The sequence below is a fragment of the Pseudonaja textilis genome, chromosome 7 (genome assembly GCF_049901715.1).
Source record: "Pseudonaja textilis isolate UNSWEBS1 chromosome 7, rPseTex1.2, whole genome shotgun sequence".
NCBI classification, from domain to species: domain Eukaryota; kingdom Metazoa; phylum Chordata; class Lepidosauria; order Squamata; family Elapidae; genus Pseudonaja; species Pseudonaja textilis.
The window spans coordinates 1,103,852-1,130,873 of NC_141996.1; the positions used below are offsets into that span (position 1 = coordinate 1,103,852).

At 50.1% G+C, this 27,022-nt stretch overlaps 2 protein-coding genes across 2 annotated transcripts in view; one reads left to right on the forward strand and one right to left on the reverse strand.

The window, feature by feature from the left end:
• The window catches only part of STARD10 (StAR related lipid transfer domain containing 10), a 40,775-nt gene extending 34,120 nt beyond the window's left edge, over positions 1–6,655 (forward strand). Inside the window, exon 6 of the mRNA XM_087936885.1 lies at positions 2,852–6,655. Coding sequence (XP_087793011.1) covers positions 2,852–3,079 — 228 coding nt within the window. The 3' untranslated portion in view covers positions 3,080–6,655. The remainder of the gene's footprint in view (positions 1–2,851) is intronic.
• The window catches only part of ANAPC15 (anaphase promoting complex subunit 15), a 416,731-nt gene that overhangs the window by 261,035 nt on the left and 128,674 nt on the right, over positions 1–27,022 (reverse strand). The gene's annotated exons all lie outside the window — the stretch shown is intronic.

Genomic DNA, 27,022 nt, shown 5'->3' on the forward strand with positions numbered 1-27,022 from the left:
GCTAATGAAAAGAGAGAGAGAGAGAAAGAGAGAGACTGGAAAGAAAAAGAACCTGCAAGAGAAGCGGACAAAGAACGAGGCGGCGGCCTTTGTGGTCGTCTTGAAGCGTATCGGCTTTCCAGAGATGGAAAAAGGTCTTAGGTTTCGAGGGCGGCTTTGTGTACCCCGACAAAGGGCTGGTTGCGTTTGTCTCCCGTGACAAAGAAGCTCTCAAGGTTGAGCAGTCAGCTTTGCAAAAATGAGCTTTGCCCATGGCGAGCCCTGCAGATTTGCAGAGGATTTTTGGATCTCGGGGAGACCCACAGAAAGTGGGGGGGGTGACCCTGCTGGTCTCCTCCTTGGGTCCAGAGTGGGTGGGGAAGAGGGCAGAATAATTGTGTGTGTGTGTGTGTGTCTTGGGGCTCTTGGATAGGTCCAGGTTGCATGAACAGAGGGATTGTTCGTAGGATCATAGAATAACACCTGTTGGAAGGGACCTTGCAGGCTATCTAGTCCAACCCTGCTGCTCTAGCAGGGGAATCTATTCTAAATATTAGCCTCTGCCTAGGATCGAACTCACAGCCACCTGATTGTGAGGTGAGAGCCCCACCTCTAGGCGACCGGAGCTTAATCATGTTGTATTAACAGAGGGACACAATCCAGATCAAGGGAGGTACTAATACCACTTTGTAAAGCCTTAGTAAGGCCACACCTGGAGTACTGCGTCCAGTTTTGGTCACCACATTATAAAAAAGACGTTGAGACTGTAGAAAAAGTGCAGAGAAGAGCAACCAGGATGATGAGGGGACTGGAGACTCAAACATACGACGAATGGTTGCAGGAACTGGGCATGGCTGGTCTAGGGAAGAGAAGGACCAGGGGAGACAGGAGAGCATCTTCTAATATTTGAGGGAGGGGCTGTGCCCCAGAGAGGAGGAGGAGGGGGTCAAGCTCTTCTCCAAAGCCCCTGAAGGCCAGACAGGGAATAAGGGATGGAAACGGACCAATGAGAGATTCAACCTGGAAATAAGGAGGAATTTTCTGACAGGGAGAACAATCCACCCATGGGACAGAAGTCGCCTTCGGAAGTTGTGGGAGCTTCGTCATCCCTGGAGCTTTTCAAGAAGAGACTGGACTGCTATTTGTCAGAAATGATGTAGGGTCTCCCGCTTAGACGGGGGGTTGGACTAGATGACCTACAAGGCCCTTTCCACCTCCGTTAATCTGTAATGTGCCAGATGCTGCCGTCCACTTGGATGCAGCAATGATACAACACCAAACAGGTTGAAGGTGTTAAAAGAAGCAAGAGACCCTAGACCAGGGTCTCCAACCTTAGCTACTAAGCCTGGTGGACTTCAACTCCCAGAATTCCCAGCCAGCTTTGCTGGCTGGGGAAGTCTGGGAGTTGAAGTCCACTGCTTAAGTAGCCAAGGTTGAGACCTGCCCTAGACCGTTTCTGACAGGTGGCTGCCAGTCTCTTCTTGAAAACCTCCAGTTCTGAAGCACCTACCTCCAGGTGTTGCACAGGTTTGTTCTTGGATTAGTTTGCACCACCAAGCGTGGAGCTTCCCACCAAGAGCTTCCTGGTCCAACGCTGGAGGAAGGTGAAGATATTTGAAGCCCATCAGTCTTCCCCAGAACCTGGAAGGTTGGTTTGAAACGGCTTTGGGTTCCTCTGGCATCGCTAGCGGGGTTCCGGATCCTGAAGCTTGGACCTCTCTGTTGCCTGGCCTGCTCAGGTCCTCCATAGAGATGCTAGGCGGCCCTTGCTCCAGGGGAAGGCGTCTGGAGAGGCTTCCTTTTAGGGCTGGGGACCTGAAGGTACGAAGGCCCACCAGGAAAGGGCTTGGTTGGCCTCACCAGAAGCCCCACTGGGGTCCCTCAAGGGAGGAGGCAGCTTCTGCCCAGGAAAACCAGGTCTTTGGAGTTGGATAGCGGAGTCTCCACTTCTGAAGGCATCTCTGGAGGAAGTGACTTTTGGAGCTGGGGAGCCTTCAGAATGTCCCCCTCCTTTTGCCAGGTGAAGATGACCTCCTCCTCCTCCTCCTCCTCCTCCTCTCTTCTTCCTCTTCCTCTTCCTCTTCCTCTTCCTCTTGTTGTTGTTGTTGTTGTTGTTCTTCTTCTTCTTCTTCTTCTTCTTCTTCTTCTTCTTCTTCTTCTTCTTCTTCTTCTTCTTCTTCTTCTTCTTCTTCTCCTCTTCTCCTCCTCCTCCTCCTCCTCCTCCTCCTCCTCCTTTCTCCTCCTCCTCCCTTCTTCTTCTTCTTCTTCTTCTTCTTCTTCTTCTTCTTCTTCTTCTTCTTCTTCTTCTTCTTCTTCTCCTCCTCCTCCTCCTCCTCCTCCTCCTCCTCCTCCTCCTCCTCCATTAACTTCTCATTCTCTTCTCCCTCCTCCTTCCTTTTTCCTCCCGTCTCAACAAACTCTTCCTCTTTTTCTTTTCTTTTCCTTTCTTCTTCTTCTCCTCCCCTCCCTCTGCCTCTCTATTAAGTTCTCCTTTTTCTTCCTTCCCTTCTTTCTCCTGTGTCTCAATTATTATTTCTTCTTCTTCTTCTTCTTCTTCTTCTTCTTCTTCTTCTTCTTCTTCTTCTTCTTCTTCTTCTTCTTCTTCTTCTTCTTCTTCTTCTTCTTCTTCTTCTTCTTCTCCTCTTCCTCCTCCTCCTCCTCTCCTCCTCCTCCTCCTCCTCCTCCTCCACAAACCCCACTCCCTTCTAGCATTGAGGATGTGCCCTAGTTGGGCCATGAAACATCTGCAAGGAAACAGCCAAGCTGAGAGAGCACCCAGGACCCCCACAGTCCTCCTCCTCCCTCCCCCCTCCCCTCCCTCTCGGCTGACCTTGTTCCTCTTCCTCTTCCTCCCCCTCCCCCACCCCTACAGGCTATGAAGAAGATGTACAAGGCCTGCCTCAAGTACCCCGACTGGAAGCAGAAGCACAACCCGCACTTCAAGCCCTGGCTCTACCCAGAGCAGAACCCCCTGCCCAGCCTGGCGCTTTCGGACCTCTCCATCCAGCACGCCGACTCCCTGGAGAACATTGACGAGAGCAGCCTGGCCGAGACCAAAGAGGAGCGGGCCGAGGGCAGCGACGAGGACAGCGTCAACTGAGGGCCCGCCGGCCGGAGGGAGGGAGGGGAAGGGCGGGGAGGGGCGGGGAGGGGCGTGCCCACCTACCCACCAATCCACTCTGACCCACCCGGCCTTCTCCTCGTCTGTGTCACTCCTGTGTTTGCAAAGGAGGAAGGGTGGGCCGGCTTCATTTAGTGCCAGTCGTAGGAGGGGACGATCGGTCGTGGGATGCTGAAGCCAGAGAGCAAAGTTTTCGGAGGGAGGCACCACACCCGGTGGGGAGTTCTTTCTCCCTTCACCCCCCCCCCCCCCGCCCATGCCACACACTCCCCCCCCCCCGTCCTGGCCTTTTCCTGCAACCACGTTTCTTTAACGGCACCCGGGGGCGGTGGGAGAAGAGCCGGGGTCTTTCCACGGGACCCCTGAGCTTTGCAAGACGGCAGGTAACCCGGAGGAAGACGGGTATCTCTTCCCATGAAGACGTCTGCTGCTCTCTGAAGGGGGGGGGGAGGTCTTCCTTGGCAGGGAAGAGGCCCCCTCCCCACGCAGAGCCTTCTGCCTTCACAGGGGGGAGGACAGGGGTGGGATGACCAGGCAGAGGCCTCCCTTCCCCCCCTCCAATGCAAGATGTTATTGCAGCACCCTAATGGACGGCGGAATCGGGACTAGAGAGAGACGGGCTGTGGCCGGTTTGCAGCGGTTTGTGAGAACCGGTTGTTAAGACGGCACAGTTTGGAGAAGCGGCAGATTCCACCGCCGGCTGCCCCTTCCCCCACTCCTTTTTTCGGCCCTGATTTTTGGGCTGTTTTGGGGGGCATATTCAGCCTGGTTTTGAGGTGATTTTTTTGGCTTTTTGGGGGCTTTCAGACCACTTTGGGGACAAAAACAGCCTCCCAAATGGCCTCAAAACGGCTCCAAACAGCCCCCAAAATGGCTTTAAAGTGTCCCCAAAAATGTCCTGAAAAACGGCCGCCAATCAGCCCCCAAATGGCCTGAAAAGGGCCCCAAACAGCCCCCCAATGGCTTTAAAATGTCCCCCAAAATGTCCTGAAAAATGCCCCCCAAAATAGCCCCCAAAACGGCCTGAAAAGGGTCCCCAAAACAGGCCGAAAACCAGGCATGGGCGGGGCCAGCCAGCAGTGAGATTAGCCCCACCTGGCGGAACCCCCCCCTTTGCCTTGGAGGGGAGTGGCCAGGAGGCGGGGCTGGGTGGGATGAGTGACGTCCCCCACCCAGTCACATGACCAACTGGCCCCGCCTACTCAATCCCGCCACTGACCTGGACCTCCCCGACAGCCCCTTCCCAAATGACAAGGCCCCCAACACACACATCCACAGCCCCTGCCAAGGCCCTTTCAACGCCAGCCCTGCACCCAAGAAGGACCTGGGTCCCCCCAACCTCTCCGTGGGTCTCCCCAAGGTTCAAACTCCCGGGATGGGTCACGAGGGCAGCCAGGATGGCTCTGCGTGTCTTTCGCATGTTCCTCCCGCGGGGAAGACGCACGAAACGCCACCGGAGCTTTTGGTGGCACCATCCCAACGGCCATTCGTGGCCCGTGGACACCTCCTCCCCCGCTTCTCGTGGAAAGCACCGGCTTCTGGGCGGGGTCATTGCAACCTGTGGGCTTGCTTTCTCACCTCACCGGTAGTCCTCGACTTACAACAGTTCACTTAGGGACCGAAGTTCTCACGGCACCGAAAAAAAGGCACTTATCCCCCATTTTTCCACACTTGACGCCGGTCCCCAGGGTCGCGTGATCAAAATTCGAGCCACTTACCAACCGACTTGTATTTATGACGATCGCAGCGTCCCGGGAGGGTGTCACGTGACTTGCTTTTGCGACCTTCTGACAAGCAAAGTCGACGGGGAGCCGGATTTGCTTAATGACCGCACGACTCGCTTAACGGCTGCCGTGATTCCCTTCTCATTTGTGGCAAGAACGTTCGTTAGAATGCACTTGGCGAACGTCTCGCTTTGCCACGGAAACCTTTGGGCTCAATTGGCGTCGTAAGTCGAGGACTACCCGTAGAGAGACGAGCGTGAAGTGCAACTGGCCTCTGGAAGGAGAAGGTGGACGCCCGGCCCTCCCCTGGTTTGTGGTTCAAACCCTTTCTCACGGCTCATCTGCACACATCTGGCTGCCCTCTGTAGTTCCTGTCCGCTTTTCCTCCCCCCTGTCCTGGGGGTGTGGGGGGAGGTCCACCTGCAGAGAGTCCTTCAGCTTGGAGGCCTCCTGCTCCTTTGGGGGGAACATCACCTCCCTGCTTTGACCCCCTGGTTCCAGCTGGACGCAGGCTGAGAAGGTTGGGACCCCAAGAAGCAAATGTCCTTCGGGGCCCACTCTCGGAGGGGGAGAGAGAAGGAGGGTTCCACCCTGTAGAGCAGGCACGACTCGTGGACCTCAACTCCCAGAATTCCTCAGCCAGCCAAGGTGGGAGACCCCTAGTATACAGCAGGGGTCGCCAACTGGCGGGCCGGGGACCACTGGCGGTCCGCGAGAAAATTGTGGTGGTCCGCAGAGAAATGTCACCCCCAAAGGAATTAATCCAGGCTGCGCGCGGGAACACAAGGCTGCACCGCCCACATGGGAACACAAGGCTTGTGTCGCTTGCATTGCGAACAACACAGGGTAGTGAGGGGAGGGGGGAAAGGGCAGAGGGGGGGGAACTTGCCCCAAGCGCCCCACACGCCTGGCCTGGCCACGGGGCTCCTTCTTTCTGCTTCTTCCTTCTTCTGCTTTTGGCTGCACGCAAGGAAAGCAGCCAAAGTCTTTCTTTCTCTCCCCCAAACTCCGCCAGAAATGAGTCTTTGGGACCCTGCAAGGCTTCTTTGCTCCAAGAGGCTGCGCCGGCAAAGACTCATTTGTGGTGCAGTTTGTGGGAGAGAAAGAAAAACTTCTGCAGCTTCTGCTGCTTTCCTTGCATGAAGCCAAAAGTCTCTCCTCTCTCTCTCTCTCTCCCCCTGAGAACAGAGCTGGAGAGGGTATCCTGCGATCCCAAATCAAGAATGATCGATCGGTAGGAAAACGGGGTGGGGGATTTTCCTGCAGACTTTTTGGGGGGGATTTTCCCAAAGTCTCTGGTCCGCGGGGTTTAAAAGGATGAGTTTGGGGGTCCCTGAGGTCCAAAAGGATGGCAACCCCTACTGTAGTAGAGGACATCTCCACCACGCTGCATCATTGGAGATCCTTGAGGTCTCCAGGCTCTTGGCCAGCAGGCACTTGAAGCCGCCGGAGATGAAGGCAGGATGTTCTAAGTGGTGTCCCCGAACAGAACGTGCCGTCGGCCTTCTCTGGCTGCCAGATGGGACGGGTCCAACAGCAGAGTCACCTTGCCACCCTAAACTGGTCGCAGCTGGACACCTTCCACTCCGCTCTTTTTCCTCCCAATGAAATTGAGCTCGGTGGGTGGGTGTATCTGTGTGTCAGCAGATTTTTTTTCACGGGATGAGCTGCCCACAAAACAATGTGTGTGGGGTGTGTGTGTGTGTGTGTGTGGAGAGACCTTCCCAGTGAGGCCATCTTGGGCCGATCCAGGTGGGAAAGGCCAGGTCCAAACCTGAAGGTTCAGCGAACCTGATGGATTGCTAAAACCTATGCAAGGGAATCTCCTCAACTCACAGTCTCGGCACCTGCTAGATTGGAGTTTGAGGCGATTCCAGGGAAGTTGGGTTTAGTTTGTGGCTCTGTAAGGATTCTAGGCTTGTGCCTGGTTTGACGCCACCCCCAGTTCTGCCATTCCCTTAAACCCACCTTGGAAAGGCAGGTGGGGCCAACCGAGGCAACTTTCCCACCTTCTTCCTTTGTTCCGGGATTATTAATGCTCTTTCTGTGCTGGGGAAAACCTTGCCTGGTGGGGAGCCCCTAGTTGGGGGGCGGGGTATCTAGCAGCAGTTGTTATGGTGGGATGTTTTCCATGGGACCTCCTCCCCCTCTCTTCCTCCCCGTCTCTTTCTCTTTTTCTTTCTCTTTCTCATTCTTTCTCTCTCTCATTGTCTCTTTCTCATTCTCTCTTTCTTGTTCTTTCTTCCTTTTCTCTCTCTTCTCATTCTCTCTCTCCCTTTACCTCTTTCTCATTCTCTCTATAACATATCTTCCTCTACTCTCTTCTTTCTCTTTCTCTCTCTCTCTTTCCCTTTCCCCTTCTCTTCTCTCTCTCTCGTTCTCTCTTTCTTGTTCTTTCTTCCTTTTTCTCTCATTCTCTCTCTCCTCTCTCTTTCTTTACCTCTTTCTCATTCTCTCTATACATCTTTCTCTCTCTTCTTTCTCTCTCTCTCTCCCTCTCTTTCCCTTTCCCCCTTCTCTTTCTCTTTTTCTCTCTCTCTCTCGTTCTCTCACTCTCACTGCCCCCTGCCGAGTCTGAAAGGCTAGCGGAGCAAGAAAAGTGAGATTGGACTAGCCTTAAATTGTAGGATTGTTACTGTAGCTTTCAGGAGTTGCTTCCCCCCTATAGCCCCTTTTGCATTTCAAGGGTGGGGGGGAGGGAGGGTGGATTTTAAAAAAAGGGGGGATGGGGATTTCATATCTTGTTACTGGACCATTTGTTTCAAAATAAAACGGAGTTCCAATTCTTTGGGTTTCTTACTTGCAAAGAGATGGAGATGGACACGCTGCCCTGGAAGATCACGAGTGAAACGAGCCCCAGGATTTGAATGAGGGGCCTGAAAGAACGGGCCAGCAGGTGACAGCAAAGCCATATGGACCTGTCTCGAAGTCCAGCGGCGGTCTCTATCACCCCGATAGAATGATAGAGTCGGAAGCAGAGGCCGGATTCAGCCGGTTCTGACTGGTTCTGACGAACCGGTAGTGGAAACGTTGAGTCGTTTGGAGAACCGGCCAATCCCGCCTCCCGACTGGCCCCGACAAGCCCACCTCTTCTCCGCCTCCCATGGAGTCCTATCTGATCGGCTGGATCTCCTTTGGTGGCCCCGCACTAGAGAACGGAGCTGGAAAGCAGGTTAGTGGGGTCGGGAGGGAATAGAGATTTTGCAGTATCCTTCCCCTGCCACGCCCACCAAGCCACGCCCACCAAGCCACACCCACAGAACCAGTAGTAAAAAAATTTGAATCCCACCCCTGGTTGGAAGGGACTAGAAGGGTCAACTTTGCCAGTATTTCTTGGCTCCTTTAAGAGAGGTAGATTTTTGTATTTTTTGTTTTTAAAGAATAAAAAAAAAAACGGGTGGGTGGGGTGGACTTCAACTCCCAGAATTCCCCGACAGAGAAGGTGGATATAGGTAGGGTTTGGGGGAGAGTTGGCAATGGGAAGAATTGGTAGTTTTATGACATATAAGGTAGGATGTCCCACCCTGGTGACTTTATGGCTTGTGGACTTCAACTCCCAGAATTCCTTAGCCAGCTCTTCCAACTCTTCCCCCAATAAGACCTATATCAACCTCCACTTATCTGGGGAATTCTGGGAGTTGTAGTCCACCTCTCTTAAAGGGGCCAAGAAACACTGACCCTTCTCGTCCCTCCAACTCCATCATTCTACAAGGTGGAGACTTCTGGGAATTGAAGTCCAGAAGTCTTAAAGGCCCCACGCTCGGTATTACTTTATACCAGTAAAATGGCGAATCTTTTTGTGTGTGCTGAAAGCGTGCGTGTGGGTGCCAGCACTCACAATGCAATGCACCACCTCTGTGCAAGAGCGCACAACGCCCTTACCTGCACTGCGTATGTGTGCGCCTCCCAGCTGATTTTTGGCTCATTTGAGGCTTTTTTTGGCCCTCCCAGGGACTCGAAGGAAGCCTCTGCAGCCTGTGGAGGCCGAAAAACAGGCCCGTTTGGCACTTCTAGTATTTCCGGGAGGCCCATTTTTCGGCCTCCCGAGGCTGCAGAGGCTTCCCTTGAGTCCCTGGGAGGGCAAAAACGGACTCAAACAGGGCAGAAATCAGCTGGGAGGAGCCCATATGAGCAGGGCAGATGGCTGGGGCTTGCGTGCCCGTACAAATAGTTCTGTGTGCTACCTGTGGCATGGGTGCTATAGGTTCACCATCACGGCTATATACTATAGCTCAGGGCTCTCCAACCTGGGCCACTTTAAGACTTGTGGACTTCAACCCCCAGAATTCCTCAGTCAGCCAGGAATGCTAGAATTGGAAGAGACCAGAAGGGTCATCTAAGTTGGGGTCTCCAACCTGGGCCACTTTAAGACTCGTGGACTTCAACCCCCAGAATTCCCCAGACAGCCATGAATGATAGAGTTGGGAGAGACCAGAAGGGTCATCTAAGTCAGGGGTCTCCAACCTGGGCCACTTTAAGACTCGTGGACTTCAACTCCCAGAATTCCCCAGCCAGCCATCATCACCCAGCAAGGCTCAACCAAGCCTGGGACTCAGGACAGCCTACAGAGTTGCCCCTGCCTGGCCCCATGGGAGTCTGGGAACCAATCAAAATTCAAGCTCAAATTCAAATCCCAACAGAGGGTATAAAATCCAAGCACTCTCAGCATCTCAGCCATTTTTTCCACCCAGGATCTCCAAGCTATGTGGTCCTGTCCACCATTAAACCATCTTTCCAAGCAGTCGCCATATTCCCAGTGTCTTTTTCCCCACTTGGGATTGAACCCAGAAGGGTATTTTCTTCCAACACTTCAAAACATCGAAAGGAGTCCCAAAACGGACCAGAACTGCAGCATCCAAGAAACTCAGATTTCTGGTCAAACCACAATTCAAGGCAGGAAGTAATAGCCGGGGGAGGAAACAGCGCCCCCTGCTGTCTCCTTGGATGCAAAATCTATTGTTCTGCTGGCCCGTTTCCTCCACCCCCCAATATTTCAACCCCTGGGCCTTTAAAATGGGCGGACTTCAACTCCCAGAATTCCCCCAGTCAGCATGGAATTCTGGGAGTTGAAGTCCTCCTATCTTCAGGCAACCAAGGTTGAGAAATTCTGCCTTAGAGATGAAGAAGATTTCAGGTGTCTTCACAGCCAAGAGTTATACAGGTGGTCCTGGACTTACAACCGAAGCTACAAAGGAACAGGAAAAAAGTGACTTATGCCCGTTTTTCACACTTACGACCGTTGCAGTATTCCTATAATCGTGTGATTAAAATTCAAACGCTCAGCAACCGACTCGTATTTATGACGGTTGCGGTCTCCCCGGGGGGGTCCCACGATCCCCTTTTACGACCATCGGACAAGTGAAGTCACTGGAAAAGCCTGATTCACTTAATGACCATGTTGCTAACTTAACAATTACAGTGATTCACTTAACAACAGTGGCAAGAAAGGTCATAAAATGGAGCTAAACTCATTTAGCAACCTTGGAGCTCACTTGTGGTTGTAAGGGTTTTTTTTTATAAGTTAGTTTTTAGAGAACAAACATAAACAAACACAAAACAACAAATAAAACCTTTAGTTGTACAGTTGGTACACATTTCTTGTGCACAATATCCATAGTCTTTCCCTCTTAGATCTAAATTTATATTCATATTATGTAAATTAACTTTCCATGTCCTGTTGTGTTACTATTACATCATCATTAGACTTTAATTGCAAGTTCACATTATCCTTTTCGAGCAAATCTCAATTTTTACAAGTTCTAATTCATATTATAGTTCTCTCCATAGTAATCAGTTATAACATATCATTACCATTGCGTTATATTTACTGTTATATTTATATTATAATATATTTTATTTCCCTATTTTCCTATCTAACCATTGATAAAATAAATCCCATATCTTATAGCACTCTTTTTCTTCTTGCTCTCTAATTGCTAATATTAATCTACGTGCCATTATTTTCTTTATCACCTCGTCCTCTATTGGAATTTTTTCATTTTTCCAGTTTTGAGCAAATACAATTCTAGCTGCAGTTAAAACATTAATAATCAAATATATCAATTCTCTGTCGTAGCCTTCAGGTAAGATACCCAATAAAAATATCTCTGGTTTCAATTCTATATGATGTTTTGTCATTTTTTTTCCAGCCATGTATGAATTTTAGTCCAGTATCTTTTGGCTTCCACACACGTCCAACTTGTGGTTGTAAGTTGAGGGCGTCCTGTATGTGGAAGACTTAAAGCTGGAATCTCCAACCTCGGCCCCTTTAAGACTTGTGGACTTCAACTCCCAGAATTCAAAGCCAAGCTGGCTGAGGAATTCTGGGAATTGAAGTCCACAAGTCTAAAGTGGCCACGGTTGGAGATCCCTGACTTAAAGCTAAATTTGCTCTGTTTCTTGAGATGACAAACCCACTGGTCAAACTTCGGCCAGCTGAGGCCCCTCCCTCACACCTGAGCAGGTGGGCAAAGCAGCAGAGCTGGAAATACAACAGACACACATAATCTCCTAAACTGGCCTTCCAGTTTGAACTCCCACACCAGCAAATTATAGTGAATGAATGTGCTTGCAATGCTTCCCCTGTACCACAACAGGTAAATCTGTCCCCCCACCTTCCATCCAGTGGCTACCTGCCTCGGGAGAGGGATTCGGTGTCCCGATTCTGGTTTGTATAGGGGCTGCTGACTGTATGGAAGGAGAGAGAGAGAGAGATTGAGAATGAAAGAATAAGAGGATGAGAATGAAAGAATAAGAGGATGAGAATGAGAGAAAGAGAGAAAACAAGAGAGAAAGAGAGAGAGAGAATGAGAGAGAGGGAAAGAGAATAAGAAAGACACTAAGAGAGTGAGAGATTGAGAATGAAATTAAGAGGATGAAAGAAGAGAGAGAACAAGAGAGAAAGAGAATGAGAGAGAGAATGACAAAGAGAATGAGAAAGAGATTGAGAATGAAAGAATAAGAGGATGAGAATGAGAGAAAGAGAAAACAAGAGAGAAAGAGAGAGAGAGAATGAGAGAGGGAAAGAGAATAAGAAAGACACTAAGAGAGTGAGAGAGAGATTGAGAATGAAATTAAGAGGATGAGAAAGAGGGAGAACAAGAGAGAAAGAGAAAGAGAATGAGAGAAAGAATGAGAAAGAGAATGAGAATGAGAAGAGATTGAGAATGAAAGAATAAGAGGTTGAGAATGAGAGAAAGAGAGAAAACAAGAGAGAATGAGGGAAAGAGAGAATGAGAGATCGAGAATGAAAGAATAAGATGAGAAAGAGAAAGAGAGAGAATGAGAGAGAGGGAAAGAGAATAAGAGAGAGAGTGAGAGAGAGAATGAGAACTAGAAAGAGATTGAGAATGAAAGAATAAGAGGATGAGAAAGAGAAAGAGAGAGAACAAGAGAGAAAGAGAGAGAGAGAATGAGAAAATCAGAGAGAGATTGAGAATGAAAGAATAAGAGGATGAGAAAGAGAGAACAAGAGAGAATGAGAGAGAGAGGGAAAGAGAGAATGAGAGAGAGAATGAGAGAGCAAGAGAGAGATTGAGAACGAAAGAATAAGAGGATGAGAATGAGAGAAAGAGAAAGAGAGAGAACGAGAGAGAGAAAGAGAGAGAGAGAGAGAGAGAGAGACAGAATGAGAGACAGAGAGAGGAGGGGGGAATGCCTGCCTCCCACTGACTCACGGCTCTGGGGGCAGCTGCGACTGAGTCATCCTTCTTCTTCGGTTGTCTTGGTTAAGATTCCCCCGTGGGGAAGGGCTGGGATGCAAATGCTTTTGCAACACACACTTGTAGCTGTTGCAAGAGGCTCTCTCTGTTCCCCGGGGACTCTGCAAAGCATTGAAACCAAAATAAAATAAATGATTGAAAGCTGAAACGATAGAAAACCACCACATTCCCATCTTCTAATGGAGGAGACTATCTGTAGCTCAGGGTTGAAATGGGGGCTCCTCCACCCAACTAGGGAACATCATCAGCGCTAAGAGGGAGGAAGGTTTGCAAGAGAAGAAGAGAAGGAGGAGAAGGAAGAAGAGGAGGAGGAGGAGGAGGAAGAGGTGGACGAGGAGGAGGAGAAGGAAGAGGAGGGGGAGGAAGTGGAGGAGGAAGAGGTGGAGGAGGAGGAGGAGGAAGACTGTGGGGTCCCTGGTGCTCTCTGAGCTGGGTGGTTTTCTTGCAGACGTTTCAGGACCCAACTAGGGAACATCATCAGTGCTAAGAGGGAGGAAGGTTTGCAAGAGAAGAGGAGGAGAAGGAGAAGGAAGAGGAGGAGGAAGAGGAGGAGGAAGAGTGTGGGATCCCTGGTGCTCTGTGAGCTGGGCGATTTTCCTGAAGACGTTTCAGGACCCAACTAGGGAACATCATCAGTGCTAGGAGGGGATGGGGGTTTGCTCTCTTTCTATAAACAAGTGGTTTGCCCTGCCATTTTGGTGAGGGTGTGGTGGTCTATTGCTAAACGAAACAGTCGTTAAGTGAATCACGCCCAATTTTATGATATATATATATATTTTGCTGTGGTCGTTAAACAATTCAGGGCCGTTCAGTGAATCACATGGTCCTTAAGGGAATCCAGATTCCCCATAGGGGAATTTGGGTTGTTGGAAGCTGGCTGGGGTGGTCGCAAACGGGGACCCTGTAACCCCCGGGGATGCCGCCACCGTTGGAATTACCGTCGGTCGGCGAGGGCTCAAATTTTGATCGTGTGACTGTGAGCATGCCTTGACGGTCGTAAGTGCAAGGACCAGCCGTAAGTCGCTTTCTTCAATGGTGCGACTTCAAACAGTCCTAAAAAGGAATTGTCATAAGTCGAGGACTCCATGTCATTCCCCTGCACACTTTCTTTCAGTCTCTCTTTCAACCTGTCTCGGTTTTCTATCCCCAAGAATTCCCAATCAATTCCTGGGAGGGAAGACTCACATTTTGCACAAACCCAGTTTGAAGTCCTGGACAAACAGTTGGTCAGCGGTCTGCGCCAAGCAGCTACGCCACCAACCCCCCGCTGGCCCCCCCCAAGGGCCAATTTCGTTTGCAAATTAATTCCCTGAAAATTAATCCGATGAATTTCAAAGAACCGGATCTTCTTGGATAACGAGGCATCCTAACAACCCGAATAAAAAATATGTCTGCCGGGGGTTGCATTTCTCTCCAGAGCTCAGCAGCTTCCTCTGGTCTGTAGGGAAGGAAAGGACGCCCCCACCCACCGCCCCCGGATGCAGAGGTGGGATTCAGCCGGTTCTGACGGGTTTTCAAGAACCGGTAGCGGAAATTTGGAGTCGTTCGGAGAACCGGCCAATCCCGCCCCCGACTGGCCCCGCCAACCCCACCTCTTCTCCGCCTCCCATGGAGTCCCAGCTGGTGGGCTGGGTCTCCTTGGGTTGCCCTGCGCAGGAGAACGGAGCTGGAAAGCAGGTTAGTGGGGTGGGGGAGGGAAGGGGGATTTTGCAGTATATCCTTCCCCTGCCACGCCCACCCAGCCACAGAACCGGTACTAAAACAATTTGAACCCCACCGCTGCCTTGATGTGATGGATAAACTCCGAGACTAAACAAGGAGATGACTGCTAATGGTGAAGGCCTTTTTTTTTAACTCCGAGGGTCAAGAAATAGCTTTGGGACCTTTTTAATGACATTTCTTGCCATGTCTCACTTAGCAATGTCGGACTCAATTGCGGTCGTAAGTCAAGAACTACCTGGAGTCCAGCTGCTACCTGGCTCAACAGCAGGAACTGGGAGAGTGGATAATCATTTAAACAGGAGCCAGCCGTGTGTGGCAACAACCAAAAAAGCCAACATAATCCTAAAATGCATTAACAGAGGGATAGAATCAAGATCATGTGAGAACGGTGGCCTAGAAGGGGAGGCTGTGAGTTCGATCCCAGGCAGCAGCAGATATTTCTGTCTCTGGGTGCAATGAGTAATTGTTTGCTGTGAACTCCGTGTCGGCGTCAAGAAGGGCATCCGGACAGTAAATGTTTGAGCTCCGTTCAGCTGCCCTGACTCCACCCTGATACAAAACATTACAGGATTGTGAAAAGAAGAAAAAAAAGAAGAAGTTATGTCGCTTTATAAAACCTTGGTAATATTGGAATATTGCACCCAGTTTTGGTCGCCATGATAAAAATGAAGATGTTTGAAACTCTATAAAGAGTTCCCCCACAGGTGGTTTGGTATAGTGGTTAAAGGTGCTGGCCTACAAGCCAGGAGAAGGGGAGTTCGAATTCTGCCATAGGTGTGAAAGCCGGCTGGGTTTCCTTGGGGCAACCTGCCCAACCTACCTCACAGGATTGTTGTTTTGGGCAAAATAGGAGAAGGGAGTTTGAGGCCTGTTGATCGCTTTGAGTTATTTATAAAATAATAAAGGCAGGAAAAATCTAATAAATAAGAAATACACGTGATACGATTTTTAGAAATAGTATCTTCATTAGGTTTCGACATCATACATTAAAATACAAACTAACACACCAGGAAAAAGGAAAGGGAATATCGCAAAACACATTAAAAGTGACAAATATACACCAAAAGAATATAACAAAAGGTTTCTTTTAATACAGGGAGATTAACAAAAGCACCGTAGCTACATTTAAAGAAATAACACCAACCTCTACAATATTTTAAAATACTGTCAACTTACTAAAAATCAGTATTCCTGAAATGTATCTTTGATGTCATCTAAAAACCGGTATATTTTAAAGTTAAGGTTATTTGCATCTGATAACATTTAAAAGACACAGTATTTCTTTACTCAAACCCAAGGTAATCTTCAAAACCCAAGGTCAAAAGTTGATCCTTCTCTTTATCCTGTAAGGCATTTATCAATGGTCACCAGATTGTCTGACATTTAATCAAATTAATTTTGATTAGATGTCAGGCAATCTCTGCAACCCACAGACTCCAGAGAGTAATTAAGACTGCAGAAAAAAATAATAATTACCAACCTGCCTTCCATGGAGGATCTGTATCCTGCACGAGTCCAAAAGAGAGTTGTGAAAATATCTACGGACCCCTCACATCCCAGACATGAACTGTTTCAACTCCTACCCTCAAAACGACGCTATAGGGCACTAGACAAACAAGGACAGTTTCCCCACCCAAGGCCATCACTCTGCTAAACAACTAATTCCCACAACACTGTGAAATTATTTACTAAGACTGTATTTCTATTCTTCTTCTCATCCTTCCTATTACCTATCTCCTCCCACTTGCGGCTATAACAGTGTTGCTTGTATCTTTACAATGTATATTGTTTTATTTCTTTTCCTAATATAGTTTGTTTGCTGATTAGTAACCTATGACTATCACTAAGTGTTGTACCTTCTTGATGAAGGTTTTTCTTTTGTGTGTGTAGTGGGAGCATTTGCAACAAGACAAATTCCTTGTGTGTCGAATCACCCTTGGCCAATCAGGAATTCTATTCTATTCTCTGAGCCATGCAACCAATTTCCCCCAATTCCCAGGCACTTCCATTAATTTCTAACTGCCTTACTTAGCAATGGAAAATTTGGGCTGAACTGTGGTGATAAGTTGAAGATTACTCTCCATCTTTGGGCATATAAACACGCTTGCTGCTGTGGTCCTATATAAAATCAAAGCCTCAGATATCCAAAATAAATAAAATAAATAAATATGATAACACATTTTGTCTTTATTTGTTTGACTTGTTACAGTTTTAATTTAACAGCCTAGCAGAGTTGGAAGGGAAAATAGTTGTAGAGAAGATTAACTGGAGATTTCCGAATAGCAGCGTTGGAAGGGACCTTGGAGGTCTTCTAGTCCAACCCCTGCTCAAGCAGGAGATCCTACGCCATTTCAGACAAACTGATGTCCAATCTCTTCTTAAAAGCCTCCAGTGATGGAGCAACAACAACTTCTGGTGGCAAGCAGTTCCACTGGTTTATTGTTCTCACTGTCAAGAAATTCCTCCTTAGTTCCAAGTTGCTTCTCTCCTGGATCAGTTTCCATCCGTCGCTTCTTGTCCTGCCTCTTCTGGGGCTTTGGAGAAGAGCTTGGCCGCCTCTTCTTTGGGGCAGCCCCTCAAATATTGGAAGGCTGCTCTCATGTCCCCTCTAAGTCCTTCTTTTCATCAGACAGGACCTACCAATACCTTCAAGCCAGGGGTGGGATTCAATTTTTTTAACAACTGGTTCTGTGGGTGTGACTGGGTGGGAATGGCTTGGCGGTCATGTGACTGGGTGGACATGGCTTGGTGATCATGTGACTGGGTGGACATGGCTTGGTGATCATGTGACTGGGTGGGAATGGCTTGGTAACCATGTGACTGGGTGGACATGGCTTGGTAATCATGTGACTGGGTGGGAATGGCTTGGTAACCATGTGACTGGGTGGGAATGGCTTGGTCATGTTATTGGCTGGGCGTAGCCAACTCAATGTCACTCACATCGAGGCACGCATCTCCTCGCCTGGCCTCTCATGACTGTGGGGATGCTGCAACGGTCGTAAGTGTGAAAAATGGTCATAAGTCACTATTTTCAGTGCCATCGTAACTTTGAATGGTCCCTCCACACAAGCCAAGTACCAGCAAAGGAGGGGAAAAAAACTCCAGAGAAGTTCCTGAGACAGGAAGTCTAGTCCTGACCAGAATGTAATAAGGGTTAACGGAGAGGCAGTTTCTGTAAGCAACACCAGAATGTTTCCTTCCTGCCTTCCTTACAGGATTAGCCCTGTAATTTCTTCTAACAACCAGTTCTCTGGGCTGCTTAGAAGATTAACAACCGGTTCTAGCGAATAGGTGCGAACTGGTAGAATCCCACCCCTGCTTCAAATGGTTCTTTCTTCACATGATTTAGCCTCCAGCCACCTAATTATATTTATTGCTCTTCTCCGCACTCTTTTTAAATTAATTAATCATTAATTGCCCAGATTCGTGGAAGTGGGATGGGCGGCCTTAATTTTGTGGACAAAATCCCAGTTCAAAAGGTGCGTCCCGAAAATCACTTTCACACCCACGTACCCATGGAATTGCACGGCCACCCATTTCTCAGTCTTCCTCTTCCTTTAATAGAGGTTGAATGAATTCATGCTGGACGATTTAATAAGTCAGAAGGCGCAAAGACCCACCAGGCGAATTACGGGCCTTTTAACACCGACCCTACTTTGATCTTTGGGGTCTCCTGGGTTCAGAAAAAATCTGCACGAACTTGGGAAGTTGCAGTCCACCCCTCCAAGCCTGCCTGCTGGGGGTTTCTGGGAGTTGGAGTCCACCACGCTTAACACATACTGGGGAATTGTGGGAGTTGTAGTGCGCCCCTTCTTCAAGTTCCCGCGATTGAGAAACACGGATTTTTAGTGGCCGTATCAACCCGGATCGTGGGAACGGGCTCCAAGGAAAGAGGCTCCGGGGCAAGCGCCGCCCAACCCGGGTTTCCCCCCGTTCTCTCCCGCCCGCTCGTCTGAACGCAGCCCGCTACGCCCGGCCGGAGCTCAGGAAGGGCAAGGAAGGCGGCGAGCCACCCCGGAGAGCTGGCAGCCCCGCGGAGCCTCCCTTGGCTCGGCGGGCGAAGGCGGAGCTCGGGCGGGTCCGTCCCCGGCGCCTCTGCCCGGCGCGGAAGGCGGCGGGGGCGGCGCGACCCGCTCCTCCCTTCCTCCCTCCGGCCGGCCGGAGACGCCCCCGGCCCGCCCGCCCGCCCGCCCGCCCGCAGCCGCCCCGAGCGCAGCGCAGCGCCGCCGCCGCCGAAGGACGCGCCGAGGCCCCGAGGGGGGCGCCGGGCTGGGAGCCCCCTGAAGCCCCCGCAGGGAAGTAAGTGGCTGGGCTGGGGACGGGGACCCCCGCCCCACTTTTCCCGGCGCCGGGGGAACTTCACCTGTGGAGTCTCCGCCTGCGGAGAGGCTCTCCTGGCGGGAGGAGGAGGAGGAAGAGAGGAGGAGGAGGAAAAAGAAAAGAAGAAGTGGTGGAGGAGGGAGAGGTGGAAGAAGAAGAGGAGGAGGGGGAAGAAGAGGAGGAGGAAGAGAGGAGGAGGGGAGGAGGAGGAGGAGGAAGAGAGGAAGAAGAAGAGAAGGAGGAAAAAGAAGAAGAGAGGAGGAGGGAGGGAGAGGGGGAAGAAGAGGAGGAGGAAGAGAGGAGAAGGAGGAAGAGGAGGAGGAGGAGAAGGAGAAAAAGAAGAGGAAGAGAAGGAGGAAGAGAGGAAGAAGAAGAGAAGGAGGAAAAATAAAAAAGAAGAGGAGGAGGGAGAGGGGGAAGAAGAGGAGGAGGAAGAGAGGAGAAGGAGGAGAGGAGGAGGAGGAAGGAGAGAGAAGAAGAAGAAGAGAAGGAGGAAGAGAGGAAGAAGAAGAGAAGGAGGAAAATAGAAGAGGAGGAGGGAGAGGGGAAGGAGGAGGAAGAAGAGGAGGAGAAAGGAAGGAGGAGGAGGAGGAAGAGAGGAAGAAGAAGAGAAGGAGGAAAAAGAAAAAGAAGAAGGGAGGAGGAGGAGAAAGAGAGGAGGAGGAGGAGGAAGAAGAAGAGGAGGAAGAGGAGGAGGAGAAAGAGAGAAGAGAAGGGGAGAAAGAGAGGAGGCGGAGGAGGAGGAGGAAGAGAGGAGGCAGCGGCTTCAGTCCCCTTCTGTGTGCCCCCATCTCCCCGCAGTTCCCCAACTCCGGAGGGTGCCGGGTCATGGCCGGAGTTGGGGTTTGCCAGGAGATGGGGGCGCTTAGAGTGCTACAAGAGCGGGGTAGCCCGTCCCCCCTCCCCCGCATCTCTCCCCCAACCCCGCTTTTGACCTGGATAGGCAGCTCCAGGCACGGCCAGACCCGTCCGTCCATCCGTCCGTCCGTGGATGCGTAGCTGTGCACGGAGCCTCCAGCTTAGAGACCGGTTTCCAGGGCTCGGGTGGGGAGGGGGGTTCCCCAGATATCAGCCCTCCCCCCTCCCTTCCCTTCTGCTCTTCCTCTTACCTGCACAGCTGGGTCTTGGGCACCTCCAGAGCCACCTTACAAGCCGCCTCTCAGCTTCCTCAAAGTGCTTCCTCTCTTAAGGGCCAGGCTAAAACTTCCCCCAAGCCAGGGGGGGCAGCGATGGGAAATGTAGTCCGGCCTGCTCTGGAAGGGGGTCTGGGGAGGGAGAGAGAGAAAGAGGGTGGGGGGATTGGAAAGGCCACAGGGTGGGCTTTCTCTGGGTGGACGAGAGTTCGTGCCGTTGATTTATTTTGTGCCAAGGTGGTTGGAGCGATGTGCTTTCCGGAAGGATTTATTGAAAAATGGAGAAAGTGGCCGGGATCTCCCCCTGACCTGAGCGAGGAAATATGTGTGGGGGAGTCTCTGAGTTGGGTGGTTTTCTGGCAGACCTTTCCTGACCCAACTAGGGAACCCCCTCAGTGGTAGAAGGAGGTGGGGTTGTCAGAATGGAGAAGGAGGACTGTGGGCTCCTCGGTGCTCTCTTTGCAGACCTTTCATGACCCAACTAGGGAACATCATCAGTGCTAGAAGGGTGTGGGAATTGTGGATAGGAGGAGGAGGAGGAGGAGGAGGAGGAGGAGTGGGGCCTCCCTGAGCCTCTGAGCTGGCTTGTTTTCTTGCAGACGTTTCATGACCCAGTGAAGTAATATCATCAGTGTTTAGAAGGGAATAGGCTTTGCAGAGAGGGAGGAGGAGGAGGAGGAGGAGGAGGAGGAGGAGGAGGAGGAGACTGACTGGGGGTCTCTGAACTGGGTGGCTTCTGGCAGATGTTTCCTGCCCAACTAGCTAACACCATCAGTGTTAAGAGGGAGGAGGGTTTAGGAGGAGGAGGACTGTGGGATCCTTGCTGCTCTCTGAGCTCGGTGGGTTTCTTGCAGACCTTTCATGACCCATCTAGGGAACGTTGTCAGTGCTACAAGAGTGTGGATTTGCAGGGTGTGGGGGGGAGGAGTACAACTATGGGGTCCTGGGTGCTCTCCGAGTTTGGTTGTTTCTTTGTAGACGTTTCATGACCCAACTAAGTAACAACATCATTGCCAGAAGAGAGACGGGTTGGTTTAATACTGAGGAAGAACTACAGGTAGCGCTTGACTTACAACAGTTCATTTAGTGACCGTTCCAAGTTGGAACGACACTGAACAAAGTGACGTATGACCGTTGTTCACCCGTACGGCCGTTACCGCATGCCCCGTGGTCCCGTGATCAAAATTCAGACACTTGGCCACCGGTTCGTATTTATGACGGTCGCAGCGTCCCAGGGTCACGTGACTCCCTTTGTGCGACTTTCTGTCCATGGGGAAGCCAGATTCACTTAACGACCATGTTACTAACATAATGACTGCCGTGATTCACTTAACCACGGGAGGAAGAAAGTTGCTAAAATGGGGCAAAACTGACTTAACAAACGTCAAGGACTGCCTGGGAAATAAAATATGGCTGGTGCCCTGAGGTGGTCGGGACAATAGCATCTTGCTAACTTTTGGTGATAATTCTGCAGCTCCTGTAACGTCCCACCCCCACAATTTCTGGGTACCAAATTCTCCATCTCCTTTTGTGCATTTCTAGAGTACAGGGATGTGTGTGTCCCTGGTGCAGATCCTGCCCTTGCAGACGTTTCATGACCCAACTAGGTAACACCATCAGTGCTAGAAGGGAGTGGGGTTTGTGGAAAGGAGGAGGAAGACAAGGAGGAGGAGGAGGAGGAGGAGGAGAACTGTGGGGTCCTTGGTGCTCTCTTGAGCTTGGTGGCTTTCTTGCAGACATTTCATGACCCAACTAGGGAACACCATCAGTGCTGGGAGGGAGTGGGGTTTGTGGAGAGGAGGAGGAAGACGAGGAGGAGGAGGAGAATGGCTGTGGGCTCCTTGTTGCTCTCTGAGCTTGGGTGGTTTCTGGCAGACGTTTCACGACCCAACTAGGTAACATCATCAGTGTTACAAGGGAGGGGACTTTGTGGCAAGGAAGAGGAGGAGGAGGAGGACTGTGGGGTCCTTGGTGCTCTCTGAGCTTGGTGGCTTTCTTGCAGACGTTTCATGACCCAACTAGGGAACACCATCAGTGCTAGAAGGCGGTGGGGCTTGCAGAATGGAGGAGGAGGAGGAGGAGTGTGGGGTCCTTGGTGGTTTCTTGAAATTTTTGCAACCGGAAAGGTTAGCAGCTGTTGTACATGCCGTTACTTGCTGGTTTTTATTTTTATTTTTATTTAGAAAAAGGGGGGAAGGGGGCCAGCAAGATGGAGGCTCTCAGGATGCCCCTTCTGGACCCGGAAATGGGCCTGTAGTAAACCCGCAAGAACTAGCGCTGCTGCCCTTCAGCGGTCAGAATCAAACCTCCATGGTTCGATCGGTGTTTCCAATCTTTGGAGAAGCTGCCCAGAGTCGCTCCGGCTTCAGTTGGTGTAGAAACTCGACTAAACAATGATTGTCACAACAACAGGCCATAGTTCGGTTGTTGTCCTGCTCTCCACCCCCCGGCCCCCCTCGCCGACAAGCCATCCAAAGTCCAGATTTCTCACTTTTTAAGTTTTCTGGATTCTCTTTGGCGTTTCCGAAGGGGCCTCTTGGCTGAACCCAGAGCAGAATTACAGAGCAGGTTGTTGGGGGGTGGGTGGGCTTTGCCCCTTCCTATGTAGGGGGCTGGGCTGCCCCCCATCTCTGAAAGCCTCGGGGTGGGGGGGTGGGTCTCTGTTGAGCCATGTTGTCTTTTGTGGGCTTGTGTGTTTAGGCTTTATTTTACTTTACGTTTCTTTGCATTTTATTTTACTTTACTTTATTTTTTATTATTTTGTTTTACTTTATGTTACATTTTATTTTGTTTTATTTTGTTTTATATTTTATTTTATTTTTTATTATTTTATTTTATTATTTTATTTTATTTTACTTTACTTTACTTTACTTTACTATACTTTACGTTACGTTACGTTACCTTACTTTACTTTACTTTACTTTACTATTTTATTTTATTTTATTTTATTTTATTTTATTTTATTTTATTTTATTTTATTTTATTTTATTTTATTTTATTTTACTTTACTTTACTTTACTTTACTTTACTATACTTTACGTTACGTTACCTTACTTTACTTTACTATTCTATTTTATTTTATTTTATTTTATTTTATTTTATTTTATTTTATTTTATTTTATTTTATTTTACTTTACTTTACTTTACTTTACGTTACGTTACGTTACCTTACTTTACTTTACGTTACCTTACTTTACTTTACTTTACTATTTTATTTTATTTTATTTTATTTTATTTTATTATTTTTATTATTATTTTATTCCTGGCACCCTGACACAGAGGTTCCAGGACTGGCACTAAACCCACAACTGAGGATTACAACTTGTGCCAGGGAGTTGCGATCCGATTTTCCATTTGCTCTGAGCCAGGTGGACGTTGAGAGTGAGTTCTGCCCCATTTTCCTGTTCTTTTCTTGCCACGGTTGTCAAAAGTGAATCGTGGTGGGTTGTTAAGTGAATCCTAGGTCGTTAAGCGAACCTGGCTTGTCAGGAGATGGCTGGGAAGGTCCCCAAATGGCCGTCCGGTGCCCCCAGGGAAGCTGCAGTTGTTGTAACGGCATCCCAGTTGCCGGCCCTGGAATTTGGTCATGCGTCGGTCAGGATGCTGCGATGGTTATAAGTGCGAGGACTGGTTGTAAGTCACCGTTTGCAGGGTGACTAGAATTTCAAATGGACATGAAAGGGATGGTTGTAAGTCAGGGACTACTTACAAGTGACTGTTTTTAGTGTCCTTGTAACTTCGAGCGGTCAGAATAAGAGAATGACAGAGTTGGAGGAGACCTTGGAGATCATCAAGTCCAACCCCCTTGCTCCAGCAGGAGAACGTATACCATCCCGGACAAATGACTCTCCAGTGGTCACTAAAGGACGACCTGGAAACGCCTTTTTCGCAGGGCCCTTGTCACTTTGAACAGTCGCTAAGCGAATGGTTGTAAGTGAAGGACTACCTATAAAGATCAGCTCTGAATTCATTTGCCAAATCTCCCTTCCGTGTTGGCCTTCTGAGTACAGCTGGTCCTCAACTTACAAACAGTTCATTTAGTGGCCGTTCGAAGTGACAATGACCCTGAAAAAAGCGACGTAGGACCATTTTTCGTACTTATGACCATTGCAACACCCTCTTGGTCACGGGATCCAAATTTGGAGGGTTGGCAACTGACTGGTATTTATGATGGTCGTAGGTCCCACTTTTGCGACCAGCTGACAAGCAAAGTCCATGGGAAAACCAGATTCACTTAATGACCATATTACTATACTAGCTGGATACCCACGTGCTTCGCTACGAAACGATGTGGGGGGGCTTAATTTTGGGGGAGGAAAATAAGGGGAAAGAAATTCTGCCTCTGCCTCCCAGCATCCATCTGGATAGCGGTCTGTCAGTGTGGGAGAGAGTTGAGGGCTGTTTGGAAACTGAAACGGTATTTGCCGGGTGAGCAAGAAGGAGACAGCAAGGAGCCTGGGCGTGGCTTAGCTCAACTGTTCTGTACTAAAGCTGCTTGGTGAAACGGAACCTCCTCTGCTTGTGTTTTGCCTTTGGAGGAGATTTCTTTCCAGGTGGGGAGGGGGAGTCGAACTCCTTAGCATCAGAGGGCGTTAATAATAATAACATGGAGCAGAGATAATTAAAAAGACATGGACATGTGCAGAAATGGATAAACTACGGTTGGAATTAAAAAATAAAGACGCGTCTGAATATTATGAAGCATGGGATAAATTGGACCACTGGTTGGGAAAAAGGAAGGACTTAAAACTTCAACTAAAATGAGATAAGGATGTTAAGATAACAGATTAGGAGGATAAAGAATTGTGGATATGGATGTATATATTATGTATATATGTATCATGTGTCACCCGAAATAATTACGGATGACAATTAGGTGTGTCAGGATGATGGCGGCACGTTCACTGTTTTTAAATGTTTTCTTTTTGTTCAATTTTTTTTTTAAAAAAATAATGATATATAAAAACTCCATGACTTTCTCTGCAACATACATTTCTGGGCTGGATTGTGGTCGTAATTCGAGGCCACCTGTATCTGGTAGGAAGTCAAACTTTTCCCAAGCTGGTAGGAGACATCTTTGCAAAAGGCTGCTTGGCTCAGGCCTTGCGTAGGGAGGCGGGGTGGGTCCTTTGTGCTGGGGGTCTGGAAAACTGGGGGGGGGACTGTATCTCCTCTCCCCCGCCACTTTTGGAAACCCACTCGGACGTTATTTGTGGCTTTGGAAGGGACCAGATGCCCCAGTCAGATCTGCGTAGCCTCTATAGCAGCCAAAGATTCCGGCTTTCCTCCTGTCTGCTGGGAAATAACTTTTGGAGGGAGGAGGAGGAGGAGGCAGCCCCCCCCCACATCTCCCCCAAAGCCCCCAGGGGAAGAATGGCTCTTTGTGCTGGAGAAGAATGCCACCCCCTCCCCGGTGCCCTGGAGGTCAAGCATGGCTCGCCAAGCTCTCTTCAGCCCCTGTGTGGTCGCCAAAGTTGAGCCATGGATACTGAGGCTTGGATAGATTTCCTTGGGAGCAGGGGTCTCCCACCTTGGCCCCTTTAAGCCTGGAGGACTTCAACTCCCAGAATTCCTCAGCCAGCCATGAATGATAGAGTTGGAAGGGACCGGAAGGGTCATCTAAGTCAGGGTCTCCCACCTTGGCCCTTTAAGCCTGGAGGACTTCAACTCCCAGAATTCCCAGCCAGCCATGAATGATAGAGTTGGAAGGGACCAGAAGGGTCATCTAAGTCAGGGTCTCCACCTGGGCCCCTTTAAGCCTGGAGGACTTCAACTCCCAGAATTCCTCAGCCAGCCATGAATGATAGAGTTGGAAGGGACCGGAAGGGTCATCTAAGTCAGGGGTCTCCCACCTTGGCCCCTTGAAGCCTGGAGGACTTCAACCCCAGAATTCCCCAGCCAGCCATGAATGATAGAGTTGGAAGGGACCGGAAGGGTCATCTAAGTCAGGGTCTCCCACCTGGGCCCTTTAAGCCTGGAGGACTTCAACTCCCAGAATTCCTCAGCCAGCCATGAGTGATAGAGTTGGAAGGGACCGGAAGGGTCATCTAAGTCAGGGGTCTCCCACCTTGGCCCCTTGAAGCCTGGAGGACTTCAACTCCCAGAATTCCTCAGCCAGCCATGAATGATAGAGTTGGAAGGGACCAGAAGGGTCATCTAAGTCAAGGGTCTCCCACCTTGGCCCCTTGAAGCCTGGAGGACTTCAACCCCCAGAATTCCCCAGCCAGCCATGAATGATAGAGTTGGAAGGGACCGGAAGGGTCATCTAAGTCAGGGGTCTCCCACCTGGGCCCCTTTAAGCCTGGAGGACTTCAACTCCCAGAATTCCTCAGCCAGCCATGAATGATAGAGTTGGAAGGGACCGGAAGGGTCATCTAAGTCAGGGGTCTCCCACCTTGGCCCCTTTAAGCCTGGAGGACTTCAACTCCCAGAATTCCTCAGCCAGCCATGAATGATCGAGTTGGAAGGGACCAGAAGGGTCATCTAAGTCAGGGGTCTCCCACCTTGGCCCCTTTAAGCCTGGAGGACTTCAACTCCCAGAATTCCTCCGCTAGCAAAGTTGGAAGACCAACTCCCAGAATTGAAGAGAACTGAATTCAGATGGAGAGATTGCTGAGGAAGGGATCCCAAGAGACGATGAAGCAAAGCTGGCCGGGGATTCTGGGAGTTGAAGTCCACCAGGCTTAAAAGGGCCCAGGTGCTTCAGAAGACCCCTCCCCCTCTTCTTCTCCCTTCTGGGCCAGGTGAGAGAGCAGGAAGGGAGGCCAGGCTGGGGTCGCCCCTCCCTCTATTCCCCTTGGGGGTCCCTGGGGTGGGTGGGGGAGGGCCACCCGGGGCCCTTGGAAGGCTTTGGCTGATGGAAGCAGATTTTTCTCTCTCCAGGCCCCTGGGGAAGGGCAGGGGACCAAAGTCCCCTCCGGCCGAGTTTGGGAGTTTTCTCCTTTTCTCTTAAAATGAAGTGGGGGCTGGGGGCTATTGGCGTCTCCTTTTATGAAGCCGGAAGAATGGGAGGCCTGTTCCGCCTGCCAGGAGAGGAGGGCCGGGTGAACAGAGCCTCCTTCTCCTCCGGCGGCCTTGCTCCGTGGCTGACCTCTCCTCACTGCGGGGGGAACGGAGGGGAGGACGGGGGGACAAATGCCAGCCTGCCTGGTTGAATCGCCAAAGTGGCCTCGTCGGGCAGGCCAGTTCAGGAAGCCGCCCCCGCCTTCCAGGTAACGCTTCCCGTACCCTTTTCCTGCGGGTGGGGGAGGCGGCCAGGCTGAGGAGGATGGAAGGGGCAGTCCCCAGGAGGGGCCAGGAGGG